The sequence below is a fragment of the Typopeltis vanoorti genome, chromosome 4 (assembly GCF_054136105.1).
Source record: "Typopeltis vanoorti isolate ZY-2024b chromosome 4, IOZ_Tvanoo_1.0, whole genome shotgun sequence".
Lineage (NCBI taxonomy): Eukaryota > Metazoa > Arthropoda > Arachnida > Uropygi > Thelyphonidae > Typopeltis > Typopeltis vanoorti.
Window position 1 is genome coordinate 119657125 of NC_143552.1, and position 18617 is coordinate 119675741.

General features: G+C 35.1%; 1 protein-coding gene across 1 annotated transcript in view; it reads left to right on the plus strand.

Annotated features, from left to right (window-relative positions):
• Positions 1–18617, plus strand: part of LOC150107642 (zinc finger and BTB domain-containing protein 40-like) — a 247421-nt gene that overhangs the window by 204849 nt on the left and 23955 nt on the right. The window contains exon 5 of the mRNA XM_090392150.1: positions 12110–12277. Within this exon, the coding sequence (XP_090248276.1) occupies positions 12110–12277 (168 nt within the window). The remainder of the gene's footprint in view (positions 1–12109; positions 12278–18617) is intronic.

The window sequence follows — 18617 nt, forward strand, 5'->3', positions numbered from 1 at the left end:
CAAAATATCCCTTTACAGCTGCAATCACCTCTTGATTCAAATCAAAACCGATAACCAGCAAGGAAGACTTTTGTTTTGGGAAGAAGATAGAAGTCAGAGGAGCCAAATCTGGGGAATAGGGTGAATATTCCAACAATTCATAGTGCAGATCCCTTAATTTTCCCATTGCCAAAACACCTTTGTGGGCAGGTGCATTGTCCTGATGAAAGATGAGTTTTTTCTTCTGCAAACCGGGTCTTTTTTCCCGAATTTTTTCATCTAGTCTAGTTAAAAGATCGGAATAATATTCCTTGGTTATTGTTTTTACCCTTTTCAAGATAATTAATAAACAAAATGCCTTTAGCATCCCAAAACACCGATGCCATGATCTTTCCTGCTGATGGAACAACTTTATCTTCTTTCGTGCTGAACAACTGGCTTCAATAGTGCTTGGAGCATTTTAACAAGAATAAAACTGATTTTGTGCGTCGATTAATTACTATGGATGAGACTTTGATTCACCATTACACACCAGAATCCAAACAGCAGTCAAAACAGTGGATTCTGGTGTGTAATGGTAAATCCAAGTCTCATCCATAGTGATTAATCGACGCACAAAATCAGTTTTATTCTTGTTAAAGCGCTCCAAGCACTATTCAGAGATTTTCATGCGAGTGCGTTTTTGATATGCTGTGAGCAAGGCTGGCACCCATCTTCCACAAAGCTTTTTCATTTGCAATTCTTCATGCACTTTGACTCAGCAGTCATCTAATACCATATCATGCACTTGATCAATGATTTCTTGTGTTGTTATACTTTTTGGACGTCCTTCACGTGGATCATCTTCAAGACTGGTATGGCTACGTTTAAACTCGGCAGCCCATTTCTTAATTGTCGAAAACGAAGGAGAAGAGTGTTCATAAACTTTTATGAACTTTGAATGAATTTCTTTTGGTGTTAAACCTTCTTTTACAAAGAATTTTATAACCACGCGATACTCAATTTTATCCATTTCAAGGGATATAGACAACACTTTTGCTTCAGACAGCTGTATAAAACAAACTACTTGATAGAATGACTTGCAATTTCACATGGATGCTTATGACAGATGTACCAACTTAGAAAAAAAAAAATCTTGCTCATGGTGTTGCCATCTATGGTCGAGGCCAAGAACTTTTCTGACCACCCTCGTAGAAGCTGATGACTTCACATCACTTGCCTTAGTTGCAAACTTTGTTTGCTTGCACTTGAATAAAGGATTAAACCAAGTGTATAATTTCTTGGTATCTTTAATTTATAGTATAACCAAGTGGAAAAAATTCCAACAACTTGTGTAAGCTGGCTGTGCAGATACCATGCTCTGTGCTTATCCTATTTAAGCTTTTCCATAGGTGATGTGGAAGCTCAGTCCCTTTTGGATTTTGGTTGGGAAGGATATACTCTTTTAAGTCGGGGGGGGGGGGGGTCCTTCCAAGTTTCTAGCCATTTCGAATTAACATTGAAATCGCTATTTACAAGTTCTTCAGCTAGTATTAATGGAAGCATCAGGATTTAAGCTGAGTTATATTTAGAACACATGCAATTAGACAAAAATGCTAGCTGTGGTGGTGGTGGTTGGCGTTGATGTAGGTGATTGGTAGTAGAGGTTCGGTGTAATGATGGAGACGGAGTGTTGTATAGTGGGTTTCCTCCCGTGGTGAGTCTTCGGACTCCTTGGAGGTGTCACAAATAATAATAATAATATTTAAATATGGGAGGTCGGCATGAATTGGTAATAGGGGTTACTATTTATTTTTCTGTACTCTTTTTATGAGAGCACCTTGTCTGCGTAAGTTTGGTGGCGTTTGCTCAAAGTTGGAAGCCAGTAGAGGGGAGTGGATTTAACACAGCCTGTTTTGTTTTCATTGCTGCATTTATTTGTGTGTCGATTTTCTTGATATGAGGACTGTTTATCCATACTAATGAACAATACTCTGCTGCAGAATAGACCTATGCATGCCCAACGTGGAGCATTGCAGCATAGTAGCAGAAGAAGAACCCTGTGTAGAACCACACAGTTTCTGTATGATATTATTATGGATTCTGATCTTTAGCAAGATCTTCTCCAGGTGTCTTTTGAATGATAGTGTTCTATCCAAGGTAGCACCTCGATATTTAGGGAAGTCTTGGTGTTGCTGCGTTGTGTTGTTAAAGTTGACCTGAAATTTCCTATTTGCCAATTTGGTGTTTAGGTGGAAAGAGCTAACCTTGGCCTTATTGAGGTTTGGTGTTAGTCTCCATTTATAAAAGTATTCCCTAATAATTCTAAGATCATTTGTGAAAATATCTTTAGTTACTTCAATGTTCATATTATTATTCAGGCCTCCATGGAGTCAAAAGACTCATCGAGGGGAGGTTCCCCCTAAGAAACACAAAGTCTATCATACCACTCCTTAAACTCATTGACCGTTCCCGCCCTCACCACTCTATCAGGCAATGCATTCCACGGCTCAACCACCCTCCATGCAAAGAAACAACTCCTCACCCTCTTGCTCACAGTTTCCTTTCGTAACTTCCAGGGATGGCCTCTTGTCATCACTCCTTCCCGCTGTTCAACCAAGTGAAAGAACTCCCCGGTGTCAACCCTGTAACCATCTCTCAACAGTTTAAAAGTCTCAATCATATCACCTCTTCTTCTTCTTCTAGTAGTAAGACTTATACGTTGGTTAGACATAACTGGTAATTAATTTACGGAATTCACAACGCATATGAAGTATATTAATTAAAGATACTTTAATGAATCACTTCTATATTTCGGCAATGTCACATTGCCATCTTCGGGAACATAAAGATATGGTATGTGCACTATCATTTGCTTTGTTAGTTCCTTAGTGCACATACCATATCTTTATGTTCCCGAAGATGGCAATGTGACATTGCCGAAATATAGAAGTGATTCATTAAAGTATCTTTAATTAATATACTTCATATGCGTTCTTCTTCTTCTATCCGCCAAACTTTGCAGTCCACATTCCCTCAGCCGATTCTCATAACTATCCTCATCAGCATAAGCAAATTTTCTTGACCTAGTTGTTGGTAGATGAGATGTATATAGATTGAGTAAGATTGGCGCTAATATAGAGCTTTGCAGGAGACCATTATTCAGCTTTCTCTGTTTACTCTTTTTGTTTATCAGCACCACATGAAAGAACCTGTCAGAAAGCATATTAACAAAAAGTCATGATGGATTGGCATGGTATAACTTGTTTCAACCTGTATAGCAACCCCCTCTTTCCATATATCATATGTGACAGTAAGGTCAACAAACGCAACAGAAGTTTTCAGACATCTCTGAAAGCCTGCCTCAATATGGGTAGTAAGATTTAGTACTTGGTCTGTACAAGCAAGCCTGTTTGCTCAATAGGATAACTTCAGGTATTTTTGGTCCAATTCTGTTAGGGAGGAGTCTTTTGAGGAGCTTATAACAGCAACCGAGGAACGCAATTGGGGGATAACTCTCTTGTGTGTGTGTGTGTATGTACATAAGGAAAATATGTTTATTTGTCTATAAAAAAATAATCAGTCAAAAATAAATATAAAACCATCAGAAAACATGATAGTAATACTTGAATTGTACATTTATAAATATTATGTATACATGAAGAGAATAATAAACTGTATTGTATTGTATTGTATTGTAAATCTGTGCAGAGTGGTGGTGGTGGGGAAATGTGTTTGTTTTAAGCAGCCAGCAAAGGTTGAGCGATTACTCGAGCCTCTGCTTCTAATGGCTGAGTAAAAAGTTAAACAAGTTTGAGCACAGTTAGTAGTTGGAATGAGAAATCGTTCGATGCTGTTTGCACACTCTCCCTCGATGAGTCTTTGGACTCCCTGAAGGTGTCACATAATAATAATAATAATAAAGGTAATGTATATTATTAAACAATAAAGAAGGAGAATGCTATATTTGGTTGGTATATTTGAATTATTCAAAGGTGTAAGATTTGGAAGAGGAGGACAAGGCTTACTTCCTTCGATTATAATACTGTTTCCCCATTGTAAATATGGGCAAAAAGGTTATAAATTTATCAAAAATTATATATTAAAAACTTGTCTATTTTATATATAAAAACTTACCTACCCTGTCAGTTCACACTTCATGCATGCAAAACAGATCAAACTCAGAAAACAAAAACAGCAACTCATGACAAATGACAATGTTCAATTGGATTGGTTGACAGAATTACCAATCACAGCCTCTAGGTGCTATTGTCTTGGAGCTCACCTTGCCTCGCCTTCTGGACAGTTTAAAACTACTAAAACTCTAAGAATTTGACCCACTGCTCCATCTGTGCATCCTTTTAAAGGGCTCAAAGGTGTATGCATTTTGCACACCCGGGCTATTAACACGAATGTGATGCAATGTTTATGGGTCAAAAAGTGTCCTCTTCATGAAGCATTAGTATATTGTGTTTACTTTTAGGAATCATGCTAAGTCTGGAAACAATTAGGTGAGTCTTTAATGGAATAAATGCAAAAAATAATATCGATGATATTGCTATTCAGTTAATGAGCACCACACACACCTAGCACACCCTGAATATTCGCCCCTGCTAGACAGCGAGGTTATTCAATAGGCAATTTTATCTAAAGTCACCAAAAGATCTTTACAGATGATTGGGTTGCTTCCACCTAACTTCTTTAATAGGCTCCATGCTTTTCTATATTTTTATATAGAAATATTCTATGTTATAAGAATATTTCATATTTTTTACAGTCTAAAGCTTCTGTAGTTTTTATTCATTGTTCTCTGCACTCATTATCAAACTTCTGGAGTAATTCATCAGCTATATCACAGTTGCCAGATTCTAAATAGACTTGGTATAACTCTTCATAGTCTTTATTCCAGCCAGATATATATTCCTTTCGGAAACCCCCTTGGAATATACTTCTTCACTGTTGATGCAACTACTCCAATGAATCTATGGTTTTCACACACAGGTTGTATTCATCTTACTACTTTATCCAGTGCTTGTGAGAAATCCTGCTAGTTCACTTTCCTAAAATTCCATCTTGGTCATGGAATGGACCATATTATTGGTATTTATATTCTTATTCCACCAATATTGGGCAATATTGGCTATGTGAGAAATCTTCAAGGACTCATCCTATTGTGTTTAGCAGCTGATTTTGCAAATTTTGGGTAACAAAGCAGAGATCTGGGTTATATTCCCTATTCCATGCTGCAGATTTAAAGGTTTCTTTGACCTTTGCATCAAGTATTAAGCTCAGACTGTTTTGCTCAGCCCAGTTTGTTAATTCTTCACCATTTCCATCATTATTATTGTAATTACCAAAACAAGCCTTAAAGTACAAGCCATTAGGAAAAAGAAAACCAGGACGTCCTCTTAAACGATTCAATGATGTAAGGCCGGAACAGGCCACGCTAGGCCTAAATCCTTGATATGCATGATGATTATTGTAATTCCACAATGTAACAAGTAATGTAATTCTACATTACTCTAGGTGGCCATTCTACCAGGGGAAGCTTGTAGATGTTAACCACTGTGAGATCTTCAACTCTTGTTGTGATAGTGTGTACATTCTGATTAATATGTACTGATGTTAAGTGAACATTCTCTATATTATTGAGAATGTAAGTTGCACAGCCATGAGGTTGGTGATATGTGACTCCTAGAATATCATACCCTGCAATTCTTCCTCTGGATTTCAATTGTTGTTCATTATCTGTGTGTGTCCAGAATGACAGCTAGGTCTATATCATTTTCTTACTGTCATTCTGCTCATGAGTGAGATTGACACTTTTTGCAAAACTGATTCCTTCAATGTTGAGTTGGCAAATCCAGAAGTTAGTGCCCAGCTTTCTTGTCTTAGTCCTGAGAAGAACCATTCAGTGATTGTATTGCTTGTGATTTCATGTCTCTATAGCCAGGAGATCATTAAAATAGGTCTGGCTGCCAGCAATCATTCTAGCTCATTTAGCATTACCCAGGGTTCACCATGAGAAGGCGAGCTAGAAAAGCACCTCATAATAAAAATAGAATCAAGCAATGTATCTCCAGTATGTGAATGCTAACAAAAATAAAGAATATTTCATATTTTAAATTGCATAATCCTTTGTCTTTACTATCTTAGGCATAATGGACTAAACCATCCCTCAAATATGAAGATACTTAAACACACATCAAGTGACTATACCATTAATTGACAAAAATATTATGTATTCTATTTTACCCTATTGGTCTCATATTTCATGGCAGTATCCTCATCCTTCTCTCTCTCTCTCTCTCTCTGTTACACACACACACACACACGTGCGTGCGCACACAATTAAAATGTTATGTTTTTGAAATGCGAAGTTTTTCCTTTCATATAAAAAAAACTCTTTAAGATTTTAATACTTAGGATTGACATTTTTTGCACTGATTAATGAATGTAGTCAGATTCTTCTTAATTTCACTGCATTCATTCTTGTGGTCAACAAGTCTAAAAGTCACTTTTACATTATGCACACAAAAATGTAACATTGATAAATCTTTGTCAATGTGAGGAAGTTTGAGGTGAGAAATATCAGAATTATTATTATTACTCTAAGACCTCATGAAGTCAAAGAAGATTCATCTAGGCGGTCCCTTTGTCATATACATAGCTTATCATATCATACCTTAAACACACATTCAAATTCTCTTCACACACCACACTCTCAGGCAAGTCATTCTAGTTATTCACGACTGTATGCAAAAAAACCTGCTTCTCACTCTATTGTTTACCCTCCTAATACTGACTGCTTTCTCCCCTGATCTCCCACCATTTTATGAAAAACCTCTTCAACATTGATTCCATAACAACCCCTTACCAACTTGTACATCTCTATCATATCACCCCCCCCCCTCTTCCTATCCACTAGACTCTGCAAATTGCATCGTCTCAATCTTTCCTCATATTCAATATTCCAGAGATCAGAAACTACCTTAGTCAGCTGCCTCTGGACCCTTTCCAACATTTCTTTATCCTTTTGAAAACCAGGTGACCAAATCTGTGCACAGTAATCCATGTGTGGCCTAATCAGAGCCTTTTACAATGCAAACAGAATCTCCTTAGTTCTACAAGTCAGTGTCCTCCACATCATTTGCAGAATTCTTTGTGCTTCCTCACAATATTAGCAGTATGCCATCTAAATTTTAGATTCTTATCTACCATCACCACAAATTCTCTTATTTCCTCCGTGTCCAACTATATATCTCCATCATGAATAAATTCTGCATCTCATCTTTGTTTTCCAAATTTTAAAACCTTACATTTTGCAACATTGAATTGGCATCCCCACTCATGTGCCCAGTCACTCAATCTATTTAAGTCTTGTAAGGCCACAACATCTGCACTACTCCTCAATTCATCCCAATTTTGCATCATCTGAAAACAACTGAATATCCCCATCCATATCTTCCCAAATATTATTAACATACAGGTTTAATAACAATGGCCCTAAAACCTAGTTGCCTAAAATGGCCCCTTAGCCACACCACTAGTGACTTTCCTCTTCCAGGATATTGCTCCCCCTATACACAACTTGCTGATACATTCTGCAAGGTATCAGCAAGTTGGATCGAAGATGGGCTATCAGATCTATCAGATAGCCAATCTTCGATCCAGTACACTAGTCTGATATCCAGCCCATCTGCTCTGGTTTGACTGTCAACTTATCATGCAGTAATCTATTAAAAGCCTTTACAAAATGTAAGTATACTACCGTGTATCCATCTTCTTTGTCCAGTGAATATTGTAATAAGTAAATAGATTACTAAAACATGACCTCCCTTTAGCAAATCTGTGCTGCCCATTGAAGATAATACCATTGTTATAAACCCAATTATGGATCGTGGTTCTCACCAGCCTCTCCAAGACTTTAACCACAACAGCTGATAGGTCTATAATTTGATGTTTGAGTTCTGTCACCTCCTTTATGAAGCATCACAATTTTGCTTTCCTTCCACTCCTTGGGAACTTGATCCAATGCAAGACTCATAATAAACAAATATGTCAAGGCAGATGCCAACTCCCTGGCACATTCCTTCAAATTACATGGTGATATATTATCAAGTCCCACAGCAGCCTTATTAGCATCGAGTTTCCTCAATTCCCCATATACTTCTTGCTCACTTACAGCCAGTCTCTCCTCTCATCATCAACTGCTCTTAAACTCTCCGTTTATGAACTGCTCATTAAATATCTCAACTATATCTTCTGCAGCAGTTGTTTTTATACCATTTTATCCAATCAGTGTCATCTTTCCATAATTGTTCTTTTTTTTTCTTCTTTTTTTTCTGACTACATATCGAAAGAACTCCCTAGGATCTTTTTGGCTTCATTAGCTAACTGCTGTTCATACTTAGCTTTTGCTACCATCATAGTGCTTAAAATTTTCATCCCTTTTATTTATGGCACTTTCTCACATTACATTCCAACTATCTACCACTCTATAGGGCAGGGGTGAGAACCATTCACTCAGAAAACAATATGTCTATCACATGAAATCTTAAACTTCTTTACATTCGTAGCATTCATAACACATTTAAGCAATGTATTACACCCATCCACTGCTTTCCATGTAAAAAAATGTACTTTTCATTGCTGCTCCCTTTACAATTTTACATAACATCCAGGAATGATCCCCACCCATTTTCCACTCCATGTAATATATGTCAGTCATATCCATAAAGGATCATAAAATCTGTAACACATTAATACCATAGACGGGTGTAAAGGTTGGATACTCTTGAATAGTAATATGCTTGATCTCTTAAATAAGAAAAGATCAAGCATATTACTATTAGGCCTCTAATGAGCAGGATGGTAGTCTCACATTGAGCAAGCAAATTCATCTGTTGCCTGGGCAAGGTTGCAGAATTTTTTTTTATATCACTCCTACACACACGAGAAGCTGCAAGTCCTATAGCAAATAAATTCCATGTGGGTGCTGCAACAATGTTTGATGATGTGAACAAAGAACTTTCTTTAATGCATAAGTGTTCTAATTATAATTCAAGTGATGATAGCAAGGCTAAGATAATGGAAAATGGATTCCATGACTACTTATGAGAAAGTTGAAAGATTCTAACTTAAAATTTGCTCAGATTATTTTAGTGTTTTAGTGGCTTACCAAGAATAGATACATGTTTTTCACATGTATCTTATGGTCAGAATTCTGTCTGTCACTTACTAGCCAGAATCTAAGCACTGATCACAAATATGAAAACAGGTGCAAAAGTTTAGCATCTATCTTTTGAGATAATGCAGGCATTATTTTGATATGTTTTTAAAAATTCAGATGAGTGTAAGTATTGTTTAAAATGAGGCTGTTTAAAAACAAAAAAAATCTAAGGGGAAAAAAAAAAGTCCTGCAAAGAAAAAGGTATAACTCTGCCTCACTATAATGCTAAACAACTCTCTTCATAAAAGTCTGTTTGAACAGTCGTACCACATCCAGCTTGTAGCCTAAACTTAGTTAAATCCAAGTGACTTTTATTTATTTTGTCACCTACAAAAGTGACATATGTAAATATCACATCACAATGTTGATGAGAAATAAAAAAAAAAATGACATTGAAGATTGTTTAAAATGTGACAATGCATTTTTCAGCAGAATTATTCTCTAAAGAATTTTGATACATTTGATCTCTCTCTCTCACACACAGAGAGAGAGAGAGAGAGAATAATAGCTTCTTATGTAAGAATCTTGATATCTGAATAAGAAATATTTTCTGGCAACCAGGTCAACATTTTGGTTCTGTGATTGATCTAAATACCGAGTTTCTCTTTTTATATTGTATTATAGGTACAATTATAATTGTAACTACAATTATAGTTATGTGAACTCTGTGCATCTATTGATTATTTATTTTAGTCCTAAGGTTGATATCTTTTGGCTACTTGTAAATGAAGATCGAAACTGATCTGGGTAGTGACCCTTCCCATAAAGCATAGCATTATAGATGTCTGAAAGGATATGTGCTTTGCATTATGGGATACTAAGGCAAGTGATGTGAAGTCATTAGCCTCTATATATGAGTTGCCCAGTCCTGAAGATACTTCAGGCACAAACTTTTTGCTTACACTTGGATAAAGGATTAAACCAAGAATATAATTTCTTGGCATCTTTAATTTATTCTGTGCATGTATAATACAAATTTGTATTATAGTTGTATAGGATTCACAGAAGATTGTATATGTTTGTGCATATATTTCTGCTGCACCAGACTTTCACATTTCCAGAAGATGCTGCCTAATTATTCTAAAAGTTTTTGCATGTGCATGAAAAAGAAACTCTACGTATTTCCATTGTATAGGGTGTGTGGGTGTGTGTATAGAGATACTGCAATAAGTTCATTATTTACTTTGGAATCAATTAATAGCTTATTACTGACATTAACAGTTTTGTGTGTATGTGTGTATGTAGGACTTTAATAACCATAGTCTCATGTGAGGTACACTGAAATCCAAATATTATTCTGATGATTTGTTTCCTTATTCAACTGTTTTTGTTTGTTTTCTTTTTCATTTTCCTGGAAATCTCAAATGAGTACAGATCATAAGTGATGAGCAAACGAGTGTATAATGGTAGAAACAGTGTTTTTATCATAGTCAACTCTTTTTCTCTTAACAGTGTGTTAGGCATCCCTCCCCCTAGATTTTTAACCATCTCTACTTGTAACTTTTATGCATTATTATAATATTCAACTCTCATTCTCTGCTCACTAGAATGCATTTTGTAACACCGTTAATACCGCAAACCCCAGTTTTTTGTCTGCAATAGTGGGACATTCCAGTCAGCTTGAAGTGCCGTTTGTGATGGCACTTCAAAGTGATTCAAATTTCTTTTTAGTTCTGCACTTTTGAGTCACTTATAATTTTATTAATATAGTGCTATTAATAAGTTAGGAAATATTCATACAGCATAACATTACAAGCACATTTGCTATATTATGTTACTTAATGAGCATTATATAATAAAAGGCATGAAGAATAAGTACCAGATTGTATTCAGCAAGCATTATTAATATCCTAAGTGACACAATTAAAATCACCTTCCCAAAGATCAGTGGCGAATTCTCCATGCTTGCTGTGCAAGCTCATTAATTGAGAAAGAAGTAATATTTATTTGTTAATAAATGCATGCATTTATAAGCATTCCATTTAGGCTTTTATTTTTGTAGACAGAAACGTCTTAAGCTTGTGCTACAATAATTGGGCTTTGCATTGTGTATCGAAGGCCGATGCTTGCTTGTCTAGTCAAAGCTACCTTGGCTTGCTTGGTTGTAGGTGCTTCCAAGTCCTCGCTGTGTCACTGTGATTTCATTTGCACGCACAACCATTTCTGCTCACTTCACGTCATCTTAAACACAAGGCCATACACAGTCAAAATAGCTCTAGCCAGTGAGCTTCAGGCAGCCTTTACAGGTGTGCGTGTTGCATGGGAAAATTAAGTTACAACCAACTTTTTATGACGATGTTATTGCCAGTTAATAAAGAAGAACCGTAGGGTAGAATTCAAGTAGCCAAATTGAAAAAGATAGAATATCGTTTGTAAAATAAATGTTGTATGTGTATAATTAAATGTACATAAATTTCTAAATACGGTATATAGTTTTAAATGGTCAGTAATTCATTATTCCGCTAATCAGACTTCAATCACACCTCTCACTCCCTGAATGATAACAAGAGCAAGTGTGAATTTCAAGACCAGCATTCGTCCCTGCCAAAGATAACTACTCACACAGTGAAAAGTGCATGCATCACAATCTATTTTGAGCTTCATATAAAGTTGTAGTTATTATTTTCTGGTTTTAATCACAATTAAAGCTGCTTATCACGTTTTCCTCTGGTTGTACATGTTCGATTTAATTAAAGTCAGTTCATTCATTCTCGAGTTTATGGATGGATAGACAAATAAATTATAGTGTCATCTGCTTAGGAATGCACCTAAAAAGAGCATGACAAAGAAGCAAAAGTTTAAAAGTCTGTTAATGAAGTTAGCAAATTTCATAATTATATAATACATAAATGGTTGCAGTACATGATCATTATACTCAGTATATCTCCTTTATTCCTTTATTCATTTTTGCCCTTCAAGGTAAAAGACGTACAAGTAATCATCCATGTCCAGTATGTGGAAAATCTTATGTGAATGAAGGTTCTCTTCGAAAGCACATTTCAAGTCATCCAGAAACTACTGCAGTTGCTTCACCACTTCGAATGTGGCCCTGTACAGTGTGCCAGAGTGTTTTTACACAAGAAGCAGGTAGGTGTTTACTTATACCCACATAAAATGAAAAGTTTTATTTTTAGTTTCAGGATTTTTCTCTTCAGAATCATCACTGTTTCTTCAAAATAGCTGAGAACTATTCAACTTTTATAATGGCATACATTATATTCTGAGGGTTTATTATATGAACATTCTTTGTTATTATCAAAAACATACTTCATGCTAGTTGATTGCTAAACCATTTACTATTACATTTCCATGGAATATGGCATGAAATTATTACCAAAGCCAAATTGCTGTTTAGTACTCCTTATCCCTCCCCCTTCCTTCCCCAGTTTTTGAAGCATTTTGTAAACTTGTGTTTATTTTGGATATAATCAGTACACGATGATCTACATGTAAATATTGATAAACATCTTTATTTCGTTGTTATCCATATTCAATCATGCTAAGCAGTATAAGTCATTATTCTTTCTGTAATACTTTATGAAATGTATTTGTAATGTGGAATACAGACAAGTACTGTAATTAAATATTTACACTAATATTTTTTTCAACCATAACTAACATCTTCACAACGTAATAAGTTTAGTTTAATCCTTTATCCAAGTGTGAGCAAACAAAGTTTGCACCTGAAAGTATCTTCAGGACTGGGTTAAGGTAGTGCAACACCAGGCAACTCGTTGCAAAGGTGGAGAAAGCTCTCCACCTTTCTCCACCTTTGCAACGAGTTGCCTGGTGTTGCACTACCTTAACCCAGTCCTGAAGATACTTTCAGGCGCAAACTTTGTTTGCTCACACTTGGATAAAGGGTTAAACTAAACTTATTATAGTCTAACCAAGTGAAAAATAAACCCTCAACATCTTCACAACACTACTACAAAGACAATTCGATTGATTAACACAAATTAAAAAAAGCAATAATATCACCTAAAGTAAATATTAAATTTAAAAATTATTTATTTAAAAAAAATTAAGTGACATTCACCAGAGAATAAAGTTCTTTTCACTATCAAAAGGAAAACCACTAATATTCTCCCATTTTAAGACTGTCATGTTAGCTTCCACATTGGATCTTGAAGCTTTTTCATTTATAAAAGAATCATGGCTTCTGTAAATGAATCTGTTTTTGTCTTAAAAACTGTTGACTTAACATCCTGGTTTAATAGATATTTATAGAGACTAGCATTATCCAGATGGTCAAAAGCTTGGCATTGTCAAGACTATTGCTTGTATAGCTAACATTATTTTGTTCTTTATTATACTTGACAAGAAATTATATTCTTGCTTTAATCCTTAAGTATAAGCCAACAAAGTTTGTGCATGAAGTATCTTTATGGCTAGTCTACTTGTATATAGAGACTGTTGATTTTACATCAGTTGCCTTGGTATTCCATAATGCAAAGCAATACGCTTCCTTTCAGATGTGTGTATATTTCTATGCATCATGGGAAGGATCACCACTCAGACCTGTTTCAACATATACTGAGATCTCATCAGTGTGAACCAGAACCAGGAGGATACTAGAGTTGAAGTGTTGAAGAGTTGAAACTAATGCAGAAGTTATATATTTTTCATAAAAAAGTAGCAAAATAATGTATCATCATATTATTAAGATACTCTTGATCAGAGATGTAAAATCATTTTTCACTTGGTTATAAAAGTATATTATAATATACTTTGTATTATAAAGTATATTATATTGTACTTTATAACCAAGTGAAAAAAAGATTTTTGCTGATATATTAGTATATTCTAATGAATCTAGTATATTATATTATACCATCATCCAACCTGACATATACCTTCAGGTGGGATGAACAGGATCTTATAATAGTACTACAAAAAAAGTTTAAAAATAATGATTAACATATCCAAATTATGTAGGATAATGATAATATGCACTACAGGTGCATTTTTTACTAACTTCCTATCACCAATTTTCCTCCAGATTAGCCTGTTATCTGTCAACATTCCAATATTATCAGATCTTATATTTGTGTCTTCTAAGGCACTTTTTACTGTATCAATCTGCCTACATCTTGGTTCCTCTAGGTCTCTTTCCTGCCATCCTGGCAAAGAACACTTGTTTAGCTAATCTTTCCTCTCTCATTCTGTTTAACTGGCCATATCACCTCTGCTAACACATTCCTGAATGCTAACAATGTCAAGTTCTTTCCTAATAACCTCATTTTTAATATGATACTATCATTGATGTTATCTGTTCAATCTCCTAATCTTTCTCAGGACTCTCATAGCTTTGGTTTCCAGTCTTTGATCAAGAGTTTTATTTCTAACCCAGCTCTCAGATTCATAAGTTAAAAGTGATTTGAACACTGTCTTTTATAGAGCTAGTTTAATGTTTTGAGTAATCTCTCTTATTCCATATAAATTTATTCAGTTGACTTCCTACCATACCAACTTTGCTAATTCTGCTGTCTATTTTCAAATTTAAATTCTTCACTAAAAATTGTGCCTAAATAGCTGAAATATTTTACTTGTTCTATATGTTCTCCATCTAAATGGAGAACATATAGAACATATTGAAAACATGTTTTCAATGTTTCTGCCTATTTTCATTGTCTTTTTCTTTTTTGAATGCTGATTTTCATGCCAAATTTATTGCAGCAGTTATTCACTTTGGTCAGGAAATCCTGCAGACTTGTCCTGGATTTATTTAGGAGTATAATATCATCTGCATAAAGTGAAGAGCTGAGACCAACCTCTCCAATCTTGATATCAGGTTCAATACCACTTTCCTTCATAATGTGGTCCATATCAGTGAATAACAGTGGTGATAATGTATACCCTTGTTGCACACCAGACTTAACATCAAACTATCTTCTTGTATCTCCTTCAATTCTAACTGCTGATTTACAACTCAAATAGTGACTGTGTATTGCTTGATATAATGTCTCATTTACACCATATAACTGGAACATTTTGAGCAGCTTTTCTCTTGGCACCTTGTCAAAAATGAAATTCTGATCACGACAACCTCTGTTTGGCCTGAATCCAGCTTGTTCTTTTCCTCCACAATTTTTCTTAGCCATTTCTCAAGAATACATGCATAAATCTTACAGAAACACTCAGTAGGGAAATGTCTCTGTAATTCTCACATTCAGCTTTATTCTCCCCCCCCCCCTTTTTTTTTTATAGATGGGTACTATGAGTGCTCTACTCCAAATCATCGGGAATTTGGCCCTCTGATCAGACCTTTTGAATTATGCAGTGTAGCCACTGTAAAACTTATAACTACATATTTTAGTATTTCTGGTCAAATATTATTTACTCTGGCTGCATTTCCACATTTCAGGTTTGTGATAGCTTCTTACAGATATATATTTCAGATGGCATTCCTGAGTGTTTTCTAAAACCATGCTGTCACTGCTCATTTCATTTAGCAATCTTTCAAAGTAATTACTCCATACATCAAGAATATCTTTATCCTCAGTTTTCAAGATCCCTTTATTACCTCTAATTCCTTTTAGAGTACTCTTTCCTCCATTTCTGAGCATTTTCAACAACCTCCAGAATATCTTGCCACCTTCTTGATATTTATTTTCAATGTTCTTACTAAAATCTTCCCAAGATTTTTGTTTAGCTAATTTTATGCAATGCTTTCTTACATTTTTCTCTGTATTCCCTTACAGCACAAGTTGACTTACTTGTTAGGAACTTGCGATATGCTTTCTTCTTTTCCTTCACTACCTCTTTAATTTCCTGAGTCCAACATGGGGGTTCTGATTTTTCTATCCTTGCAGATTACCTCACCACATGCCTCTCTGTCTGAATCAGTCAAATTTTTCTTTAGGGTTTGTCACTAAATCTCCAAGGTTTGGTTCTTGTTTTCAACTCTTTCAGTTTTTCTTGAATAATGTTTGTGTATCTGAGTCTACAATTTACATCTGATAGCCATTCAACTTTAATTCATTTCAAAACTTTCTTATTATACTATACTTGAAGAGACATCATATTTTTGTTGATTTGCTTAAACAAACTGATGTGAAGTCAACAACCTTTATATACAAGTAGACTGGTCATGAAGATACTTACATACCAACTTTGCTTACATTTGAGTGACGATTAAAATAAAAAATATAATTTTTTGTCAAGTATAATGTATTTTATAACTAAGTGGAAAAACTTCTTATTATTTGTTCTAATAATAATAACAACCTCTTGTCTTAAGAATATGATCATATTTGATCAGGCCTCCCTCTTTTAATAGTTTCAGTCCAAAAATAATTTGAGAGTTTTACAGACATGCACTTAGATAGTTAGTATCAGAAGATATCCTCTGAATTTTCATTTCCTACAAAAAGCATTTCCGAAAAAGTTATACAATATTTTAGAGGTGGATCTTCTACACATCATTTTCATCTGTGAGAGAAATATTTATTATTATTATTATTATTATTACGTGACACCTCCAGGGAGGCCAAGGACTTATCAAGGGAGGACACCTACTCTATAACTCTCCGTCTCCACCACTCAATCCATCAACTACAGCGAACCGCATTATATACACCAACGCCATCTACAGTGGAGATAATGTACAGCAGTGTACATTATCTCCACTGTTATTCATTACATACATACATAGAAAATGGTATTAAACTTGGTATCAAAATTAGAGATGCTAATCTCAGCTGTTTACTTTATGCACCCACCACTTTTGGCTGGAGAGTGGATACATAACACTCGACCAACCTAGCCAGCTGGAATATCGTCCATACGTACCCATAAAATTCATTCACAGTATCTCCCAGGTAACTGTATAGAATTCTTTATTACTACAGCATAAATTATTATGAAAAGAGTAAATAGGAAAGGAAGAACATGCAGATTGCATTCTTTTTTCTTTAAATGGGAAAACCAACATACTAGACTGTGCATGATCTACACCATAGGTGGCCAACAGCAGGCCTGCGGGCCGCATACAGCTTATAACGTGATTTTGTGCGGCCTGCGCAGGATTAAAACTATATTAAATTATATGTATTATTAATTTAGCTATTAGTTTCGACTGTAGATTTTCTGATTGATATACTAGTTATATTCATTATTTCTGATGATGGAAACAATTTATATTCTCAACACGGAATGAAAATTGCTTTAAAAAGGTTACTCAATTTATAAAATCTACTGCTTCTCTGTGCGAGTTGTAGTAGTGAGAGTGGTAGATTTCTATGCTCTCCAGAGTAACGCATCATTGAAAGTCACTTGCTCTGCTCTGGTTACAGTGACCAGTTTCAGAGACTCAGTTTCAAGTATTTTATATTGTTCTCCCAGTAGTAAAATGATTTAACAAATATAGTAATTCAATACATATAACTATTGCCTTGAAAAAATGCAGAGTTTATTTTTATTTAATCATCATCATCATCATCATCATCAAATTCCTGCCATGTACCCTCAAGGGGTGTACAGGATATGACAGTACTACATGAAAAAATTACATCATTAATAACTTCCTATCTACAATTTTCCTCCAAATCAGTCTGTTACTTGTCAAGACTCCAACATTATCAGATCTTATATTTCTATCGTCTAAGGCACTTTGTACCATATCAATCCACCTATATCTTGGTCTTCCTCTGGGTCGTTTTCCTGCCAACCTGGCAGAGAACACTTGTTTTGCTAATCTTTCCTCTCCCATTCTATTTAAGTGACCATACCATCTGAGATTAGTTTGCTAACGCATTCCTGGATGCTGACAATGTCAAGTTCTTTCCTAATATCCTCATTTTTAATATGATATTGCCATTGATGCCATCTGTTCACGCCTCTAATCTTTCTCAGGACTCTCATATCTGCAGTCTCTAGTCTTTGGTCAAGTGTTTTACTTCTGACCCAGCTCTCAGATCCATAAGTTAAAATTGGTTTGAACACAGTCTTGTATACAGCTAATTTAGTGTTCCGACTAATTTCTTTCTTATTCCATATGAATTTATTCAATTGACTTCCCACGATACCAGCTTTGCTGATTCTGTTGTCTATTTCTATATTTAGTTTACCATCTTCAGTAAAAATTGTGCCTAAGTAGCTGAAATGTTTTACTTGTTCCACAGGTTCTCCATTCACAACACAGTTGACATTTTCAATGATTCTGCCTATTTTCATTGTCTTTGTCTTTTTATTGCTGACCTTCATACCATATCTATTACAACAGCTATTCAATTTAGTCAGAGAATCTTGCAGACTTGTAGCGGATTTATTTAGAAGTATAACATCATCCGCATAAAGCAAAGAGCTGACATTAACATTTCCAATTTTGATATCAGGTTTAATACCACATTATTTCATAATGTGATCCATATAGATAATGAATAACAGAGGGGATAATGTACATCCTTGTCTCACACCAGATTTA